Consider the following 22066-nt stretch of genomic DNA (forward strand, 5'->3'; position numbering starts at 1 on the left):
CCTTTTCCTGTAGATAGTGTTGGGCCTCCAAGAGCAGAGGTTTGTAGAACAGCAGCAAGTTTCCCTTAAGTGAATCACCCAAGGTTTATCGATCTCAGGGAGGAAGAGGTCAAAGATATCCCTCTCATGCAACCCTGGAACCACAAAGCAAGAAGTCTCTTGTGTCCCCAACACACCTAATAGGTGCACTAGTTCGGCGAAGAGATAGTGAAATACAGGTGGTATAAATAAGTAGTAGCAACGGCACCAGAAAAGTGCTTTGCCCAGGACAGTAAACAATCAGTAGTAACGCAGCAGTAGTGACGCAGTAAAACAGTAAACAAGCAGCGATAGCAGTATTTAGGAACAAGGCCTAGGGATCATACTTTCACTAGTGGACACTCTCAACATTGATCACATAACAGAATAGATAAATGCATACTCTACACTCTTGTTGGATGATGAACACCATTGCGTAGGATTACACGAACCCTCAATGCCGGAGTTAACAAGCTCCACAATTCAATGTTCATATTTAAATAACCTTAGAGTGCATGAAAGATCAATACGACTAAACCAAGTACTAACATAGCATGCACACTGTCACCTTCACGCTATGTAGGAGGAATAGATCACATTGATGTCTACGCCCCCTCCTTTTCCTGTAGACAGTGTTGGGCCTCCAAGAGCAGAGGTTTGTAGAACAGCAGCAAGTTTTCCCTTAAGTGGATCACCCAAGGTTTATCGAACTCAGGGAGGAAGAGGTCAAAGATATCCCTCTCATGCAACCCTGCAACCACAAAGCAAGAAGTCTCTTGTTTCCCCAACACACCAAATAGGTGCACTAGTTCGGCGAAGAGATAGTGAAATACAGGTGGTATGAATATATATGAGCAGTAGCAACGGTGCCAGAAAATAGCTTGCTGGCGTGTAGTTGATGGTGGTAGTATTGCAGATAGTAACGCAAGAAACAAGAAACAAGCAGCGATAGCAGTATTTAGGAACAAGGCCTAGGGATTACACTTTCACTAGTGGACACTCTCAACATTGATCACATAACAGAATAGATAAATGCATACTCTACACTCTTGTTGGATGATGAACACATTGCGTAGGATTACATGAACCCTCAATGCCGGAGTTAACAAGCTCCACAATTCGAGTCTCCGGAGATCACATAAGTAAAACTCACTTGACTAGCATAATGACATCTAGATTACAAGCATCATCATATGAATCTCAATCATGTAAAGCAGCTCATGAGATTATTGTATTGAAGTACATAGGAGAGAGATGAACCACATAGCTACCGGTACAGCCCCGAGCCTTGATGGAGAACTACTCCCTCCTCATGGGAGCAGCAGCGGTGATGAAGATGGCGGTGAAGATGGCAGTGGTGTCGATGGAGAAGCCTTCCGGGGGCACTTCCCCGTTCTGGCAGCGTGCCGGAACAGAGACTCCTGTCCCCCAGATCTTGGCTTCGCGATGGCGGCGGCTTTGGAAGGTTTCTGTGGGTTTCGTCGAACGCATCAGGGTTTTCGCGACGGAGGCTTTAAATAGGCGGAAGGGCAAGGTCGGTGGACTTCTGGGGGGCCCACACTATAGGGGGGCGTGGCCCACCCCTTGGCCGCGCCGGCCTAGGGTCTGGTGGCCCTGTCCCCCCTCTCTGGCGGTTCTCGTGTGTTCTGGATGCTTCCGGGCAAAATAGGAGGTTTGGCGTTGATTTCGTCCAATTCCGAGAATATTGCCCGAACAGCCTTTCTGGAACCAAAAACAGCAGAAAACAGCAACTGGCCTTTCGGCATCTCGTCAATAGGTTAGTTCCGGAAAACGCATAATAATGACATAAAGTGTGAACAAAACATGTCGGTATTGTCATAAAACAAGCATGGAACATCAGAAATTATAGATACGTTGGAGACGTATCACACATCAATACCATCATAGCAATAGTTAACTTCATAATCTACAAGAGATCATAATCATAGCATACGCCAAGTACTAACACGGATGCACACACTGTCACCATTACACCGTGCAGGAGGAATAAAACTACTTTAATAACATCACTAGAGTAGCACATAGATGAATAGTGATACAAAACTCATATGAATCTCAATCATGTAAAGCAGCTCATGAGATTATTGTATTGAGGTACATGGGAGAGAGATGAACCACATAGCTACAGCGAAGCCCTCAGCCTCGGGGATGGATTACTCCCTCCTCATCATGGAGGCAGCGATGGCGGTGAAGATGGCGGTGAAGACGGCGGTGGAGATGGCTCCGGGGGCAATTCCCCATCCCGGCAGGGTGCCGGAACAGCGACTTCTGTCCCCCGAATTGGACTTTCGCGATGGCGGCGGCTCTGGATGGTTTTCTCTGTTTCCGTCGAACTGGTCGATGTTTTTAGGTCAGGGACGAATATATAGGCGGAGAAGCGGCGCAAGGAGGCGGCTGGGGCCCCCACACCATAGGCTGGCGCGGCCAGGGGGCCACCCGCGCCGCCTTATGGTGTGGGCCCCCTGCTGCCCGCCTCCGACTCTCCTATATTTCCTTACTAGGATTTCTGAAACCAAAAACAGCAGAAAACAGCAACTGGCCTTTCGGCATCTCGTCAATAGGTTAGTTCCGGAAAACGCATAAATATGACATAAAATGTGAACAAAACATGTCGGTATTGTCATAAAACAAGCATGGAACATCAGAAATTATAGATACGTTGGAGACGTATCAATTATGAAGTTAACTATTACTATGATAGTATTGATATGATCTATTCCCCCTTTCATAGCTATTGTTGATAGTGTGTATGCTATGTTAGTACTTGGTCTAAATTGCAACGGTCTATTATGCACTCTAGAGGTTACTTTAATATGAACTCCGGATTCACTCTCCATGGTGTGACAGTGACAGTGTGCGCATCGTGTGTGATTCCTTTATGAAGTTGTGGAGCTTGTTTACTCCGGCTTGAGGGTGTGATGCGTGCAGTTAACACATGTCCGTTGGGAACCCCAAGAGGAAGGTGTGATGCGTACAGTAGCAAGTTTTCCCTCAGTAAGAAACCAAGGTTTATCGAACCAGTAGGAGTCAAGGAACACGTGAAGGTCGTTGGTGACGGAGTGTAGTGCGGCGCAACACCAGGGATTCCGGCGCCAACGTAGAACCTGCACAACACAATCAAAGTACTTTGCCCCAACGTAACAGTGAGGTTGTCAATCTCACCGGCTTGCTGAAAACAAAGGATTAACCGTATAGTGTGGAAGATGATGTTTGTTTGCGAAGAACAGTAAAGAACAATTGCAGTATAGATTGTATTTCAGATGTAAAGAATGGACCGGGGTCCACAGTTCACTAGTGGTGTCTCTCCCATAAGATAAATAGCATGTTGGGTGAACGAATTACAGTTGGGCAATTGACAAATAAAGAAGGCATAACAATGCACATACATATATCATGATGAGTACTATGAGATTTAATCAGGGCATTACGACAAAGTACATAGACCGCTATCCAGCATGCATCTATGCCTAAAAAGTCCACTTTCAGGTTATCATCCGAACCCCTTCCGGTATTAAGTTGCAAACAACAGACAATTGCATTAAGTATGGTGCGTAATGTAATCAACACAAATATCCTTAGACAAAGCATTGATGTTTTATCCCTAGTGGCAAAAGCACATCCACAACCTTAGAACTTTCTATCACTGTCCCAGATTCAATGGAGGCATGAACCCACTATCGAGCATAAATACTCCCTCTTGGAGTTACAAGTATCAACTTGGCCAGAGCCTCTACTAGCAACGGAGAGCATGCAAGAACATAAACAACATATATGATAGATTGATAATCAACTTGACATAGTATTCAATATTCATCGGATCCCAACAAACACAACATGTAGCATTACAAATAGATGATCTTGATCATGATAGGCAGCTCACAAGATCTAACATGATAGCACAATGAGGAGAAGACAACCATCTAGCTACTGCTATGGACCCATAGTCCAGGGGTGAACTACTCACACATCGATCCGGAGGCGATCATGGCGATGAAGAGCCCTCCGGGAGATGATTCCCCTCTCCGGCAGGGTGCCGGAGGCGATCTCCTGAATCCCCCGAGATGGGATTGGCGGCGGCTGCGTCTCTGGAAGGTTTTCCGTATCGTGGCTCTCGGTACTGGGGGTTTCGCGACGAAGGCTTTAAGTAGGCGGAAGGGCGGAGTTGGAGGGCTGACAGGCCCCCCACACGCTAGGGCGGCGCGGCCCCCCCTAGGCCGCGCGGCCTTAGTGTGGCGGCGCCTCGTCGCCCCACTTCGTGATCCTTTCGGTCTTCTGGAAGCTTCGTGGAAAAATAAGACCCTGGGCGTTGATTTCGTCCAATTCCGAGAATATTTCCTTTGTAGGATTTCTGAAACCAAAAACAGCAGAAAACAAAGAATCGGCTCTTCGGCATCTCGTCAATAGGTTAGTGCCGGAAAATGCATAATAATGATATATAATGTGTATAAAACATGTGAGTATCATCATAAAAGTAGCATGGAACATAAGAAATTATGGATACGTTTGAGACGTATCAAGCATCCCCAAGCTTAGTTCCTACTCACCCTCGAGTAGGTAAACGATAACAAGGATAATTTCTGAAGTGACATGCTGTCATAATCTTGATCAATACTATTGTAAAGCACATGAGATGAATGCAGCGATTCGAAGCAATGATGAAGACAATGAGTAAACAATTGAATCATATAGCAAAGACTTTTCATGAATAATATTTTCAAGACAAGCATCAATAAGACTTGCATAACAGTTAACTCATAAGCAATAAATTCTTAGTAGAAAGCTTTGAAACAACACAAAGGAAGATATAAGTTTCAGCGGTTGCTTTCAACTTCAACATGTTTATCTCATGGATAATTGTCAACATAAAGCAATATAACAAGTGCAATAGGTAAACATGTAAGAATCAATGCACACAGTTGACACAAGTGTTTGCTTCTAAGATAGAAAGAATAGGTAAACTGACTCAACAATAAAGTAGAAGAATGGCCCTTCGCAGAGGGAAGCATGGATTACTATTTTTGTGCTAGAGCTTTTCATTTTGAAAACATAGAAACAATTTTATCAACGGTAGTAATAAATCATATGTGTTATGTATAAGACATCCTATAAGTTGCAAGCCTCATGCATAGAATACTAATAGTGCCCGCACCTTGTCCTAATTAGCTTGGATTAACATGGATTACCATTGCATAACATATGTTTCAACCAAGTGTCACAAAGGGGTACCTCTATGCCGCCTGTACAGAGGTCTAAGGAGAAAGTTCGCATTGGATTTCTCGCTTTTGATTATTCTCAACTTAGACATCCTACCGGGACAACATAGACAACAGATAATGGACTCCTCTTTTAATGCTTAAGCATTCAACAACAGATAATATTCTCATAAGAGATTGAGGATTTGTGTCCAAACTGAAACTTCCACCATGATTCATGGCTTTAGTTAGCGGCCCAATGTTCTTCTCTAACAATATGCATACTCAAACCATTTGATCATGAAAATCGCCCTTACTTCAGACAAGACGAACATGCATAGCAACTCACATGATATTCAACAAAGGTTAAAGTTGATGGCGTCCCCAGAAACATGGTTACCGCTCAACAAGCAACTTATTAAGAAATAAGATACATAAGTACATATTCTTCACCACAATAGTTTTTAAGGCTATTTTCCCATGAGCTATGTATTGTAAAGGCAAAGAATAGAATTTTAAAGGTAGCACTTAAGTAATTTACTTTGAAATGGCAGAGAAATACCATGTAGTAGGTAGGTATGGTGGACACAAATGGCATAGTTTTTGGCTCAAGGATTTGGATGCACGAGAAGTAATCCCTCTCAATACAAGGCTAGGCTAGCAAGGTTGTTTGAAGCAGACTCAAGTATAAAATGGTGCAGCAAGACTCACATATGAACATATTGTAAGCATTATAAGACTTTACATCGTCTCCTTGTTGTTCAAACACCTTAACCAGAAAATATCTAGACTTAGAGAGACCAATCATGCAAACCAAATTTTAACAAGCTCTATGTAGTTCTTCATTAATAGGTGCAAAGTACATGATGCAAGAGCTTAAACATGGCATATATGAGCACAACAATTGCCAAGTATCAAATTATTCAAGACATTATACCATTTACCACATGCGGCATTTTCCGTTTCCAACCATATATCGATGAACGAAGTAGTTCAACCTTCGACATGAACATTAAGAATAAGGCTAAGAACATATGTGTTCATACGAAACAGCGGAGCGTGTCTCTCTCCCACACAAAGAATGCTACGATCCGATTTTATTCAAACAAAAACAAACAGACGCTCCAAGTAAAGTACATAAGATGTGACGGAATAAAAATATAGTTTCACTAGAGGTGACCTGATAAGTTGTCGATGAAGAAGGGGATGCCTTGGGCATCCCCAAGCTTAGATGCTTGAGTCTTCTTGAAATATGCAGGGATGAACCACGGGGGCATCCCCAAGCTTAGACTTTTCACTCTTCTTGATCATATTGTATCATCCTCCTCTCTTGACCCTTGAAAACTTCCTCCACACCAAACTCGAAACAAACTCATTAGAGGGTTAGTGCATAATTGAAAATTCATATATTCAGAGGTGACATAATCATTCTTAACACTTCTGGACATTGCACAAAGCTACTGAAAGTTAATGGAACAAAGAAACCCATCAAGCATAACAAAACAGGCAATGCGAAATAAAAGGCAGAATCTGTCAAAACAGAACAGTACGTAAAGATGAATTTTTCTGGGGCACTTAACTTGCTCAGATGAAAATGCTCAAATTGAATTAAAGTTGCGTACATATCTGAGGATCACGCACGTAAATTGGCAGATTTTTCTAAATTTCCTACAGAAGGGGCTGCTCAATTTCGTGACAGTAAGAAATCTGTTTCTGCGCAGTAATCCAAATCTAGTATCAACAGTACTATCAAAGATTTTAGTTGGCACAACAATGCAATAAAATAAAGATAAGGATAGGTTGCTACAGTAGTAACAACTTCCAAGACTCAAATATAAAACAAAAAATGCAGAAGTAAAATAATGGGTTGTCTCCCATAAGCGCTTTTTTTAACGCCTTTCAGCTAGGCGCAGAAAGTGTGAATCAAGTAACATCAAGAGATGAAGCATTAACATTATTACCTCGGGCTTTACGCCTGCCCTTCTTATTCTTATTCTTACTCTTTGGTTTAGGGAATACATGACCGCCTCCCGGTGTAGAGGTGAATTTTAGGGTGCCTTTTCCCACATCTATGGTTGCTCCCAATAGTTTCAACAGGGATCTTCAAAGTGTGATTTGTCCTGTTCCTACACATTCAATAACAAGATAATCAGTGGATACCGTTCTTCCAAGAATGGTTGTAAACACACCCTCGGCTATTCCCTTAGGAATTATAACAGAGTTATCAGTAAGAGTTATTCCTTCTCCACCTTCAGTAAGTCCCCAGAGTGTCAAAGATTCATAAATACTCTTAGGCATAAGTCCAAATTCAGACGTAATATCACCACGGGCATAAAAAAATTCACCACCAATAGTAACTTTAATAGTAGGGTCCCACATTGAAGGTTCAGAGTTTACTAAAACATGATCAAGACGCTCACGAATCTGACTATACCTTTCTTTCAAGCAAGATGTATTTGTCTCAAGAGTGTTTAATCTATTATAAATACTAACAAGGGATGAATCAAAATTATTAGCTGAACTATATGATGCAACCAATTTTTTATGGCATTAAAAGCTTGATCCCCATCACAATGAAGGAAATCTCCTCCCACTACAGCATCCAAGGCATATCTATAGCGAAGCATAAGCCCAAAATAAAAGTTACTAAGGAGCAGACTTAGAGTCATTTTAGGTTCAGCTTTACGATAAGAATCAAAAATTCTAGACCAAGCATCTTTAAAACTCTCCTCATCCCCTTGTTTAAAAGTGAAGATTAATTCCTCAGATGAAGAAGTAACAGGTACAGAACTAGACATGATAACAAAATAAACTAAATGCAAGTAACTAATTTTTTTGTGTTTTTGATATAGAGAATAAACAAAGCAGTAAATAAAGTAAAGTAAAGCAAGACAAAAACAAAGTAAAGAGATTGGAAGTGGGAGACTCCCCTTGCAGCGTGTCTTGATCTCCCCGGCAACGGCGCCAGAAAAAGTGCTTGATGCGTGCAGTTAACACACGTCCGTTGGGAACCCCAAGAGGAAGGTGTGATGCGTACAGTAGCAAGTTTTCCTCGATAAGAAACCAAAGTTTATCGAACCAGTAGGAGTCAAGGAACACGTGAAGGTCGTTGGTGACGGAGTGTAGTGCGGCGCAACACCAGGGATTCCGGTGCCAACGTGGAACCTGCACAACACAATCAAAGTACTTTGCCCCAACATAACAGTGAGGTTGTCAATCTCACCGGCTTGCTGAAAACAAAGGATTAACCGTATAATGTGGAAGATGATGTTTGTTTGCGAAGAACAGTAAAGAACAATTGCAGTAGATTGTATTTCAGATGTAAAGAATGGACCGGGGTCCACAGTTCACTAGTGGTGTCTCTCCCATAAGATAAATAGCATGTTGGGTGAACGAATTACAGTTGGGCAATTGACAAATAAAGAAGGCATAACAATGCACATACATATATCATGATGAGTACTATGAGATTTAATCAGGGCATTACGACAAAGTACATAGACCGCTATCCAGCATGCATCTATGCCTAAAAAGTCCACTTTCAGGTTATCATCCGAACCCCTTCCGGTATTAAGTTGCAAACAACAGACAATTGCATTAAGTATGGTGCGTAATGTAATCAACACAAATATCCTTAGACAAAGCATTGATGTTTTATCCCTAGTGGCAACAAAGACATCCACAACCTTAGAACTTTCTCATCACATCCCTGCATTCAATGGAGGCATGAACCCACTATCGAGCATAAATACTCCCTCTTGGAGTTACAAGTATCAACTTGGCCAGAGCCTCTACTAGCAACGGAGAGCATGCAAGAACATAAACAACATATATGATAGATTGATAATCAACTTGACATAGTATTCAATATTCATCGGATCCCAACAAACACAACATGTAGCATTACAAATAGATGATCTTGATCATGATAGGCAGCTCACAAGATCTATCATGATAGCACAATGAGGAGAAGACAACCATCTAGCTACTGCTATGGACCCATAGTCTAGGGGTGAACTACTCACACATCGATCCGGAGGCGATCATGGCGATGAAGAGCCCTCCGGGAGATGATTCCCCTCTCCGGCAGGGTGCCGAAGGCGATCTCCTGAATCCCCTGAGATGGGATTGGCGGCGGCTACGTCTCTGGAAGGTTTTCCGTATCGTGGCTCTCGGTACTGGGGGTTTCGCGACGAAGGCTTTAAGTAGGCGGAAGGGCAGAGTCGGAGGGCTGACAGGGGCCCCACACGCTAGGGCGGCGCGGCCCCCCCTAGGCCGCGCGACCCTAGTGTGGCGGCGCCTCGTCGCCCCACTTCGTGATCCTTTCGGTCTTCTGGAAGCTTCGTGGAAAAATAAGACCCTGGGCGTTGATTTCGTCCAATTCCGAGAATATTTCCTTTGTAGGATTTCTGAAACCAAAAACAGCAGAAAACAGCAACTGGCTCTTCGGCATCTCGTCAATAGGTTAGTGCCGGAAAATGCATAATAATGACATATAATGTGTATAAAATATGTGAGTATCATCATAAAAGTAGCATGGATATAATAATGACATATAATGTGTATAAGAAATTATGGATACGTTTGAGACGTATCAGGGTGCTCTTGTAGCCCTACACAATGAATGGTGTTTGTTATCCAACAAGAGAATGTTTAAGAGTAGCATTTATTTATTCAGTTATGTGATCATTGTTGAGAGTGTCCACTAGTGAAAGTATGATCCCTATGCCTTGTTTCTAAGTATTGAAACACCGTTTCCAACAAGTTCTGTTACATGTTCGCTTGCTGCCATTTTTATTTCAGATTGCAATTACTACTTATAATCATCCATATTACTTGTATTTCACTATCTCTTCGCCGAACTAGTGCACCTATACATCTGACAAGTGTATTAGGTGTGTTGGGGACACAAGAGACTTCTTGTATCTTAATTGCAGGGTTGCTTGAGAGGGATATCTCTGACCTCTACCTCCCTGAGTTCGATAAACCTTGGGTGATCCACTTAAGGGAAACTTGCTGCTGTTCTACAAACCTCTGCTCTTGGAGGCCCAACACTGTCTACAGGAATAGAAGCGTGAGTAGACATCATACACCTACGCCGAGGCTCCCGAAGAGATCGCGTCAGCCGTCGCCGGCCCCAAGGGCAAGAAAAAGAAGGCCATCACCGCGTCGGGTGCTACCGCGGCGGATCCAAAGAAGAAGGCCGGCGGGCGCGGGCCAAAGTGGAGCTCGAGGGAGGACGAGTGCCTCGCCGAGGCATGGAAGACCGTGAGCATCGACCCCTTCACCGGCGCCAACTAGAACGCCGAGTCCTATTGGAAGAGGGTGAAGGCGGCGTTCGACGAGCGCGGCTACTGGATCCCTACTTCAAGGCGCTCACCACCGATCCCAACGTCTCCGCCATGTCTCACCGTTGGCACATGATCCAGCACGCCTGCAACAAGTGGCACGACATTGTGGAGGAGGTTCGCCGCGTCCACATTAATTAGCGACACCAACTTCGAGGATCAGGTACTGTCGCCGCTCCCACCGTGCATTGCCCTTGATCACTGGCGTTTCAACCGTCCGCCGTTTTTTTGCAGATGCGCGCCATGATCACCGCCTACCGCGAGGACAACGACGGCGTCGAGTTCAAGTTCGTGCATGTGTTCGCCCGGATCGAGACGTGTGGCAAGTGGAAGGAGGTCCGGACTGCCGTAGCCAAGGCCAACGTGTTGTTCGACCCCAACGATGCGCCTACACCGGCTGCTGTTGGACGGCCCATTGGGAACAAGAAAGTCAAGGCAATGATGGATGCCACGCCGGCCATCGAGAAGCTCCACTCCTCCATCCTGGCGTGCATCACTGACGCCGCCGCGCACCCTGCCACGCGGGAGGAGCAAGCCGTGAAGATAGAGGAGGTGGCGTCGGCAAGGTGGGCGTCGATCATGGAGAGGTAGGACATCAAGCTCGACCTGATCAAGGCCAACATCATCGGCAAGAGGAAGGAGGATCTGGCGATCCTGCTCGTTGACACTATTAAGCTTCATGCACTAGCCACTTGAACCAAAAGTCCGAACTGATGAAAAGGGCTAGGCAATCTACTTGTACACGTCAACACCCCTCTCACGTGTGATGGGAAGACGAGAAGACAAGTCAACACGTGTAGAGAGGCAAAGAGGCAGCGCCGGGACCACACGCCACATGGCAAGAGGCTGCGGGGGAATTTAGAATAAGCGCAAATAAATTGCGAAAGCCAGGATTTGAACTCGAGACCTGGAGCTCTGATAGCATGTTAAGCTTCATGCACTAGCCACTTGAACCAAAAGTCCGAACTGATGGAAAGGGCTAGGCAATCTACTTGCTGGCATGGACGACGACGTCAAGGTGTGGTGCGCCACGCTGCGCGCTGCGATCCTAGCGGAGTGTCGGGTTCCACCCGCGCCTAAGCCAAGTACCGCGACTCCAGCGACGACTACTAGCGATTCTCCATCGACTGCCTCACCGCCATCGCTGTATCGACGACGCCCACCATATTCCCTGATTTCCCGGTTGAGAAAATCGGTTGATTCCAGCGTTGCCGGGTGGCCTGCGTGCCTCCTTTTTCTAGTTCGCTAGACATTTTCTATGCCACAATTTGGGACGATGTGTTCGTTGAGACTTTCCATTTGCAGGATGTGTTGGAATTTGGGGGTGGCGTCTGGGATGCGGGCATGCGGCTGGCGTTCGATGCCCCCTATTTCGCCGCATGGGGGGCAAGTGGAGATGCTCTAATAGGAAATTCCCACACTCAAGCCCCGCCCGAGAAATTCCTGGCAGCGATGGCTCCCGGCGCGGCTCGGATGCCAACGCCGGCCAGGACTTGGCCGTACTCTCCACCAGCGCGGCCCCCTGCCACCGTGCCTCACAATTGGTATGCCCCCATGGTGACTGCCGGCGGCAGACGCCTGACATGTCGGCGGTGCGATTCGGGGAGGAGACCGAGCGGTGGTCCGGGGAGTGGCGCGTTGAGGGGAGCACCATATGCTCTCGCGCATGCATGGCGATTATGGACGACGACGAGTTTGGCCGGATGCGGAGAAGAAGACGGCGATTGGAATCACCATGGCTCGATTCCTTGGGCCACAACAGAGAAGACGAGGAGGCCGAACTGTGGTGCTGAAAATCTTTGACGCGGGGAGCTTCATATGCCGGCGCTAAGGATGGATTTTCTTCCATGGCTGGGCCACGTCAATAAAAAATCAATTTGTGCAGATCCGCAACACAGAAAAGAAAAGAAAAAAAAAGAAAGAGGAGTAGGAAGGAGACGAGAAGGAGGCAACACGCGGCGGCGCGCAGGCAAGTGCTCTCCGCCCAATCTTCCGTTGCTCCCCATCGTCCTCACCAGACGCCTCCTCTCCCTCGGCCGGAAGGGAGGGGAGAGGGGGGGCTCGGACTCCCTCTTTATCATGTATAGATTCATTCATGCCCTGTGCTGGTTTTTGGATCCGGTTCTGCCCTTGATGTCGACCGTTCTCTTCTTCCTCTCGACCATGTCGATGGCAACGACGAGGGACTGAGAGAGCTGAGCCCTTTTTGACAGATTCATGGAGAGGCTTGGACTCGATCCCGCTCTCCATATGTTCAGTAAAATTCCCCCGTTTTTTTTTTTACTTTCTCCCCATCCAGATGCTGGAGCCAGGGCTCAAACAAAATTCGAAGGGAAAATTGGTTCTATACCATCAAAAGATCCAGATTTTAGAAAAATACCACTGAAATTATTGTGTTTAGAAAAATACCATCCAAAGGTTGCTCCGTTGTAGATTGGTACCATCGCTGTTTGCTCCACGTCAACTGGAGTAGAAAAGTCTATTTCGACCCAAAGAAAACACAGGAACGCACCCAGCTCAAGAAAACTGTAAGGCCGGCGCAGCGGACTAGCAGGGGAGGCTGCTGCCGCCTCCACCGAGCTCCGAGCACGGAGCAGCTGGGAGTCCGCCGCCGCCGTCGAGCAGCACGGAGCAGCGGAGGAGACAAACGTCGGCGCCAAGCACGAGCAGCGCGGGAGGCCGCCGTCTCGCGAGCACGGGGCAGGATGTCGCCGCCCAGCTCGGAGCAGCGTGGGAGGCTGCCGAGCACGGAGCTGCCGGGAGTCCGCTGCCGCCGTCAAGCAGCTTTGAGTAGTGGGACGTCGCCGCCGACTACGAGCAGAAGGTGAGGCCGCCGTTGCCGCGAGCACGGAGCAAGAGGTCGCCGCCGCCGCCAAGCACGAAATGGGAAGGCAGCAGGAGGTCGCCGCCGCCGCCAAGCACGAAATGGGAAGGCGCTCGCCAACGAGCACATCCAGCCACGGTCGCGGAATGTCTAGGAACCAGATGAGGAGGATTAGGACTAGGCGACGCGGCGGCGGCACAAATCTCTAACGGAGCAATCTTTGGATGGTATTTTTCTATAGACAAAATTTTCAGTGGTATTTTTCTAAAGTATGGATCTTTTGATGGTATAGAACCAATTTTCCCAAATTCGAATGTCCCTTGAAGATCTGGCCAGTTCAGGGTCTGTTTTTGGGTTGTTTTAATAATAAATATTATTTATATATAAAACGGGGCCCTTTAGTGTTCCAAGAACAATAAAAGTACCCCAGTACTAAAGTTGCTTCCGATTCCCCCAAATATCGGCCTGGGCCGTTTTGAAGTCGATCAGGTTTCTGATCAATCAAGCTTCCTCGTAGGGTATCCGAATCACGATTCCTCCTTGGCTTGGTATCCGAATCAAATTCCTTTTCCCTGCCCTGCAAAACCACTATATAGCCTGCACCCCTAACCCGTCTTCATCAGAGTTTGTTGGCCGCCGCTGCCCTCTAGACTTGTCTTCCGTGAGCCTCACGATTCTGCCGGTGACAACCAGCTTTCACCTGCGGAATAGCAGCAGCAGGTAAGTACATCGAATCTGGGGTCTCCAAACATTTCATGCCTTTTCTCTCTTCTTCAGGCTGCGGACGTTTAGTTTCCTTTTTGCCAGCCGATTGTTGTTTCTGCTGTCACTGGGATTGTCTGGTTGTCCCAGTGTGATCTGCAATAATAAATCTTTACCACAAACTTTTGTCAAGTGTCGTCCTGGTCTTTCTAATTGTAATGATATTTTTTTTTACTATTACCATGTACAGGTTGTCGTGTACTTGCTGTTGTATATATATTTTATATATACGAAGTGGACTGCATTTGCAATCCAGTTTGTTCCCATGGAAGAGGCAACAATCTGCACCACAGGGTAAGAGCGTTAACTTTGAAGAAGTAATGTTGGACAAAGAATTCGGGTGAGTGATCTATGGATTTGAATTTGTGTGTAGGAACGCTGTCGGGGTGAGTTTGGATGAGAGGTTTGCAATAATGCGGAGCATAGGCTTGGAGAGCATTGATGAGGATGATGTTAGGAGGCTACTGGGCAAGAATGTTGCTCCAGTTTGCTATGTTTGGTGTGATCCCTCCCCTTTGGTTCATGTTGCCCAGGTATGGTAACAGAAGATTTACTTTACGAATATTTGGGGCAGTTTTTCTAAGAAATGATTTCAGAATAATTGTATCAGTAAACAATGGTCGCTTGCTGCTATCTCACCACTTTCTTCTCAATACAAAATGGCACACATTTGGCTGTCTGTTTGTGGGGGAGAAGAGGATATCAGAATTATTATGTTGCGCAATTTGCATAATTAAATTTATCTGTTATCGTCTTGCAGGGGATCATGATGGTGATCAAAATTAGGAAGATGGTAGAAGCTGGTTGCAGAGTTAAAATCTTGATAGCAGATTGGTTTGCTTGTATGCAGAACAAATTTGATGGCGATCTAACCAAAATTCGATCTGTCGGATTTTACATGATTGAGATATGGAAAGCAGTTGGTTTGGAACTTAATACGGTACAGTTCATATGGTTGTCCGATGAAATAAATAGCCATTCAGATGAATACTGGGCACTTGTCATGGATATTTCCAGAAATAATACATTGAGGACGATGATAAGGTATTTCTACTTTTACGCTTTTCCCCTTTTCATTTCATTTACGAAACCCTATGAGTATTATTTTATAAGATCATTTGTTGGGAAACACAAGTTAAGTTGTTTGAGGAGCAGGTGTTGTGGAATTCTGGATCCATACATTCTTAACGAAGAAGATCGTATTGTTGGTTCATATGACCATGAAGATGTGGTGGCTTCAACGCTCTTTACACCTTGCGTGCAATGTGCTTGTATATTATTCCAAAAGGTTGGTTATAGTATAGTAATATGCTCATCGTATGTTGTTAATTTCAGTAACATTTGCACTATATCAGGCTTCCTTGAACTGCACTTTTCACAATTAAGAAAAGGTTGGTTATAGTACACTAACATTTTTTTTAAAAGTTTGGCATTCGATTTGCCATCCGATTAGATAGAAAGAGGGTTTATGTACATGAGAGGTTACAGAAAATGCAAAGCAAAATCTGCAACTGAAAGTTTCAGGATTACACTGCCTCTAGCTAAACCGCAGGATGAACATCTCCTTGAACTATACCAGCTTAATTTCAGTAACATTTTCACTAACATGCTCACCATATGTTGTTAATTTCAGTAACATTTGCACTATATCAGCTTCCTTGAACTTTACTTCTCACAATTGAGAAAAGAATAATAAAAATATGAGGCGATGATGTAGCAACAAATATGCTTCCAGTACATGTGCAGCAAGAGGGCCATAAATTACTACTTGGCTAGATTAGGGGATTAAGAATAAAAAAATCAGTAGACTTAAATGCGCTGCCTTACCCTTCTACTACCTCCATACCGGTTTATTAGGGTATTACACATTTCGAGATAAAACTTTGACTAGTAATTTACCCAACAAAATGTTAGTTATATGTCACCAAAATTATATCATTGGAAACGTCTTTAAAATATGAATCCAATGATATATTATTTGTGACATATAACCAGCATTTTGTGGCTAAATTACTAGTCAAAGTTTTACCACGAAATGATACCCTAATTAACAGGTATGGAGGGAGTATTTATTATTTTAAACATAGTCTAGGATGCTTACAGGGTTCTGACTGTGTTAATTTAATCCTGCCTAACTTAAGGCTGTTTAGCAGTTTAAGTTTCTAACCTACCTCTTACCCTGAATAAAATGGGCCAAGCTCTGGGAGCGAATAGACTGTCCTAGGCGTGATATCGGAAAGGCCTTGTCGATTGCTCTTATTTGGTATATTAAGTTATGAGGCTTAAAGTCTGCCAAGTAATAGTTGTTTCGTGATTTGTAATCTTGTATACATCTAATTGGATATTATAAGTGTGGAAGTAGTTAGAATATGAAAAGAGAAAATTCCCACTAATTAGGGATTTCATGTATCGAACAGTTATCCAGAGGATCTAAAAGACCGAAAGTTAATTTTTTTTCTCCATCAATCATTCAAAATCAAACCCGAAGTGTTTCAGTAAGAGTAAATTGTGCTACTGGTTTTTGAACTTGGGAGACTGGTGCAAGTTGTATAGCTCATTTATATTATACTGTTTATGCAGCCATGTACGCCAAGGTTGCAGAGAGTTAGGTGGTAGGGTTTGCACCTAGATTGTCTTACCTATACAGCGTAATATACCTAAATGTGACCATTTATCTATTGCAAACACCTGCCAAGTTTGTAGACGCTTACTACATCACTTTACTCGTTTTATAACCATTTTATAGGCCAAAAAAGGGTTATGCGGACCTAAACTTGTACTCCCTCTATTCACTAATGTAAGACATTTTAGCTTTTTGTTCAATGCATGTATCTAGACGTGTGTTAGTGGGTAGGTGTACTCATTTTGGCCCGTATTGGATCCACTTTAATAAAATATCAAAAAGGTCTTACATTAGTGAATGGAAGGAGTATTACATTAACATTTGTTCCTTTTACTCTCATTTTTCCAAAGGGATTAAAATATTACCTTGTGTAATTATTAGTTTATTATATTCCCATGGTTCGTAACCAGCTATGTTTTAAGAAAGTTGTCATGGATGAACCATATGCTTTGCTTAATTGCTTTAGAACCAAGAAAGATATTATATTGTGATATAACTACCCAAATACAAAGGATGCCTTTGGTAGTTCAATGCAGAATATTTCTGTTACGCCTGTAATAAAAACTTTTCTATTAATATTTCAGGCAGATATATGGCTATTGTCCATGGATCATGAAGAGGATCTTCACCACAAGCTAGTTAGACAGTACTGCAAAGGCATGGAGCATCAACATAGACCTATTATTCTGTCCTATAGTATCCTTATTCAGCCTTTAGTTTTCCTTTGCATGTGCATGTACTACACTTTTTTTTCATGTCGAAATACACACATGTATCCTTGACTCAGTGTACAGGTAAGCTCCCCAATTTAATAGAACACCCTGAATTTGCTAAGAATGGAGATCCAGCTTGTGCTATCTACATGGAAGATCGGGAGGTACTCTTCTGCATGCTAGATGGTTCTTGTTGTGCTTATTCTAGTTTTATTTGTCCCGAGTACAGTTTAGAACTGACAGTGTCACTAGAGATACTTTTTTGTTATGCAACACTATGGTATCACAGTCACAAAATATATGTTCAGTCTATTCTTCAATATTGCAGAGTGCTACTCAATAACAGTCGTTTTATGCTGTGAACTTATTTAATACTAAAAAGAACAAAACCGGAGAAACAATCATTTTAATTCCCCACAGGCTATTTGTCAGACAGAATCAAAATTAAATCAGGATATCGAAATTTAAAAATGAAGAACAGTGTAGGTAAAGTAGATTCGCTTTTTTTTACTATATCAGTCTTGAATTTCCAGTTTGAATCGGGTTATGTAGCCCTAGAATTCTCATTTTTGTGGAGTAATTTTACTTGAAGTTTAGTGCTGAATTAACTGAAAAGTAAAGCTGTCATCAACAACGAAGAACCATGCGATTTCACCCACACACCATACAGAATGATGGATACTCAAATGCGTAAACAATGTTGGATGTCACTTAAGCACTTCATATTCGATCAAGTACATTTGCCTTCTTGTTTAATGAAATCGCAAAGCATTGCGCTTCCTGCCGATCTTTTTCCTCTACTGAAACTGAAAATTTTGATGCCCCTACTGTTGACCCATTTCAATTGAAAATGGGGCTTGGATTAAATAAAGCATCCAAAATAGGTGTCTGATTTTTCCTAAAGATTTTTGCCATTTTTTTGGCTTCATTTATTAAGCCCAACATGTGGGTTCAATAGTTAGCCTACAGGAGTCTTGACGTTGTTCGGCTTTTTAAAGCAACTTTGGAGCCCTGAAAGTGGATTTTGTTATTGCCATTCAGTGTAACATTATACTAGAGATATGACATATGCTGCACTTATGGATCTTCGATTTGGGTGCATTTTTTTTGGGCAGTTGTGAGTTTCCATCTAACATCTCCCTGTTTCAGGTTAATTTAAGAGACAAACTAAGCAGAGCTTTCTGTCCTGCGAAAGTTGCAGAAGGCAACCCATGTCTGGAGTACATCAAATATATTGTGTTTCCATGGTTCGGATACTTTGAGGTACTCAGGAAGGAAGAGAACGGTGGTAGCAGGTAAAATTTCTCTTCAAACAATGTTATCTGGTACTGTACATTTATGTCTTTTTGAAAGGGCACATATAGGTCATAGATGTGGTGAAGTATGTGCACGTACGAAGGACTTGGATCATTTGTCAGTATGCAGTTAGTGCAGATTTGTTAGAATGAGAGCTTCTTCCTTTGATGTGGTTACTAAGTACCTTTTTTTCTTCAAATTATAAGATGTTTCAGCTTTGTCCGAAGTCTTACTTAGGACAAAGCTCAAACATCTTATAATTTGGTAGGCAAAGCAAGCGAAACTATACAAATAATCATCCATGATATAATTATGTGCCAACAAGTTTCTGATCAGCAGCTAGGTAGTAAAAAACGATTGCTATAATTTATCTTGATGCAAATTTATTTATCTATGTGTAGGATGTTTCAGAATATGGAAGAGCTTATCACTGATTATGAAAGTGGTGCTCTGGATGCCACTGAGGTGAAGCTGGCCCTTACAGAAGCCCTAAGTAAGATTCTGAAGGTAATATTTTCTTGTTACGTCCATCCCCTAGTTTCCCCTACTAGGATAAAATGTGAATTGTAGGGCTACATAACTCGAAATCTAGCCCTTTTTTTTGTGTTTTGTCATTGCAGTAAGACATTTGGTGAACTAATCTGACACATTGAAGAAAACCAGGACACTTTTACATGTTATGTTATGTGCGCACATAAAATTGGGTGTTAAAATGTCATCTCGTGCGTACTGTATAGATAGGCAAAAGATAGCACCCATCTGTGTTATAAGTGCGTATGTTTCTCTCTTTGCACAGTAACATATATGATTGGAAACTTATACAATGAGTTGTTATAGAATTTGAATTCGATAAATATAGTTCTATCAAATGAGTTGTAGATTCAATGGGTAGGAGGTTTGTAGAATATTTTTTTCATGTTTTGTGCATTGGTAAACTTTTGCAACCATTTTTAACTCGAGACCGCTTTGGACCAATTTCGTGTTGGAAATGAATTTTCTGACAAGTGGTTGTACCAATTTCTGTTGTTTGAAGCCTGTACGTGACTACTTCGCAAACAGCTGTAAGGCCAAAAATCTGGAGGAGGCTATGTTGGGTATGTCTCTAATTATATCCTCAATTATCAACTTGAATCAACAACTTGGCAGTTGGCTCCCTACATTTTGTATTCGATCATATTCCGCATTTTCGTGAGCTCTTATAGGAACTGATTTAGAATGTCCTAAACTGTTGTGATTTGGGGATTTCCTTTATCCATTGCTGCATCGGCATTGCTATATTTCTTACAATTGTTTCTAAAACTTTCCCTGCAGGTGTATCTCTCAATACTAGGGAGTAAAGGAGGAAAATGATGAGTTCGAGGAAATTTTAGTGAAGATATGTAAGGCGATTAAGTGAGGTTGAATACACAGGAAAGGTTCATGGCGGCGCTATGTATTGGCATTTTGTGTCCATGACTTTGTAATCTCTGATAACCATTTAGTCCCACCGTTCCAGTGAATAAGACCTATTTTATTAAAAAAATCAAGCTAAGTAAAGTTTGACCAATTGTCGGGGGGAAGACCCCGGATAGGGCGATGGACGCGGAGCAGCCGGCTGGCCACTGGCCGGCTCGCGGCAAAGGCCGGCTGAGGAGCAGCCGGCTGGCGCCGTGGCCGGCTGGTCTGGAAGCCGGCTGGCTCTAGGTCCTAGTCGGCCTGGCTACGGCCACCAATGCTGTAGTTGGGCCGGCTTCTACAAGCCATATCCGACTGGGGTTTGTACCTCAGACCGACTCGAGGCTGGCGAGTCTTGCATTGGAAGGAACCGGGTAGGTGATCCGGGTTCCCAAAGTCCACGCTGACTCCATCTTCCGTAAAGCGCGGGGCACTGTGGAGCAATAGTGCCACGCGCCGGACAGGCCGTCAGGGCTTACGACGATCCGTGCGCTACGGTGGGCGACGGCGACAGGGACACCTCCTCCATACCGCTGACCGTGGCAGCCGGATGGGACAGGCCACGATGCCTCAACCACTCCTGACGTCACCGCCTCGGGAAGGAGCGGAAGCCGGAGCCGGCCAAGCCGGCCAGTAAACTATAGGGTCTTATATGTAAAGTGCCGGTGCCTATATAAGCCGCACTACCCCCTCTCGTGCAGGGGATCGATCATTTATTGCTTTCACCCACCTACAGAGCTGCCCTGTGAGAGAGACCATAGTCTTCCTTAGCCTCTCAGGAGCAGCCGGACACAGCTCTAGGAGCACCATTGTACTGTGTGATCATCATATACACTCATAGCAGGAGTAGAGGTTTTACCTCCATCGGAGGGCCTCGAACCTGGGTACGTCGCCGTGTCGCTCGTGCCCATACCCGCATCCGGATACCGCCGTGAGATCTCTCAGGAACCACTTCGATTAGCCACCCTATGGCATATGCCGTGACGATACCACGACATTTGGCGCCCACCGTGGGGCCTTCATCATCCTCGGCCGGTGTCTTCATCCGGACGGGCCTCACCACCACCACCGGCGAGCGAGTCGCTTCGGGCTTGATACGGAGATTCGGCTCCCTCGGCTGCGTCGGCGGCCGCCCCGGCTGCTTCGGCCTGACCGGCCCTTCCCGGCCGGACGGCGTCATCTCCTTCGGCGGCTTCGACGTCTGCGTCGCCACCGTCGCACCGCCGCGCTACCCGCGGCGGTGCTGCGCTGCGCTAGCCCTCCTCCCGCGAGCCGGCAGCGGCGCTCCCGCCAGCCTCGCCGTCGTGCAAGTCATGATGGGCGGCGACGAGCTCCCCACCAAGAACCCGCGCATGCGCGGCCCGACTGGAGCGCAACATCGACCCCAACGCCTCCGGCTCGGGCCCAAAAGCGCCACCACCGCCGTCCCGGCTGGATGCAGTCCGGGCAAGCCGAGCACCCCGCTCACGCCTGGCGGAGACCCCACCGCCATCGAGGCGGACTTGGAGGCGCACCGCCGGCTCCTCCTCAAGCAAACCGAAGAAGCGGCTGTTGCTAAGCGCCGAGATGGAGATCACCCAGCGCGAGTACAACCGCGCCCACGGCCTCACTCCCGGGCGGCGACGAGCCAAGCCGAGCCGGCCACATCCGCCGCGAGGGCCGCGACCTCGGCGCTGAGATCGCCCGCGACGGCGCTCCTTCGCCGGCTCCGTCCGCGGAGCTCCCCGTCTACAACACCCCCGACAAGAACATGCGCGCGGCGAAGCCGCCGCAGAAGAGCTGAACCGCCTTCGGGCGAAGAGTTACGCCGCCGGACCGGGCGGGTGGCGAGCTGC

General features: G+C 45.1%; 1 protein-coding gene across 2 annotated transcripts; it reads left to right on the plus strand.

Moving 5' to 3' along the window:
* The first annotated feature begins 11941 nt into the window (after nt 1-11941).
* LOC127292407 (tyrosine--tRNA ligase 1, cytoplasmic) lies at nt 11942-20285 on the plus strand. Of its 2 annotated transcripts, none has more exons than XM_051321801.2 (11): nt 11942-12548; nt 14356-14459; nt 14539-14698; nt 14926-15209; nt 15321-15453; nt 17373-17484; nt 17583-17665; nt 18651-18796; nt 19199-19304; nt 19831-19891; nt 20109-20285. In XM_051321801.2, exons 2-11 carry the CDS (start codon nt 14431-14433, stop codon nt 20132-20134), a joined length of 1140 nt encoding a protein of 379 aa, XP_051177761.1. In that variant the 5' UTR covers nt 11942-12548; nt 14356-14430; the 3' UTR covers nt 20135-20285. The 2 variants fall into 2 exon arrangements, with proteins under 2 accessions (XP_051177761.1, XP_051177760.1); XM_051321800.2 differs by lacking the exon at nt 11942-12548 and adding an exon at nt 13874-14123.
* The last annotated feature ends 1781 nt before the right edge of the window (nt 20286-22066 follow it).

Source organism: Lolium perenne, chromosome 4 (assembly GCF_019359855.2).
Source record: "Lolium perenne isolate Kyuss_39 chromosome 4, Kyuss_2.0, whole genome shotgun sequence".
NCBI classification, from domain to species: domain Eukaryota; kingdom Viridiplantae; phylum Streptophyta; class Magnoliopsida; order Poales; family Poaceae; genus Lolium; species Lolium perenne.

Coding starts and splice junctions, on each gene's coding strand:
- LOC127292407 (XM_051321801.2), top strand. CDS start 14,431: ATGGAAGAGGCAACAATCTGCACCACAGG. Junction 14,460..14,538: donor GCAACAATCTGCACCACAGG/GTAAGAGCGTTA, acceptor ATTTGTGTGTAG/GAACGCTGTCGGGGTGAGTT. Junction 18,797..19,198: donor GAAGAGAACGGTGGTAGCAG/GTAAAATTTCTC, acceptor ATCTATGTGTAG/GATGTTTCAGAATATGGAAG.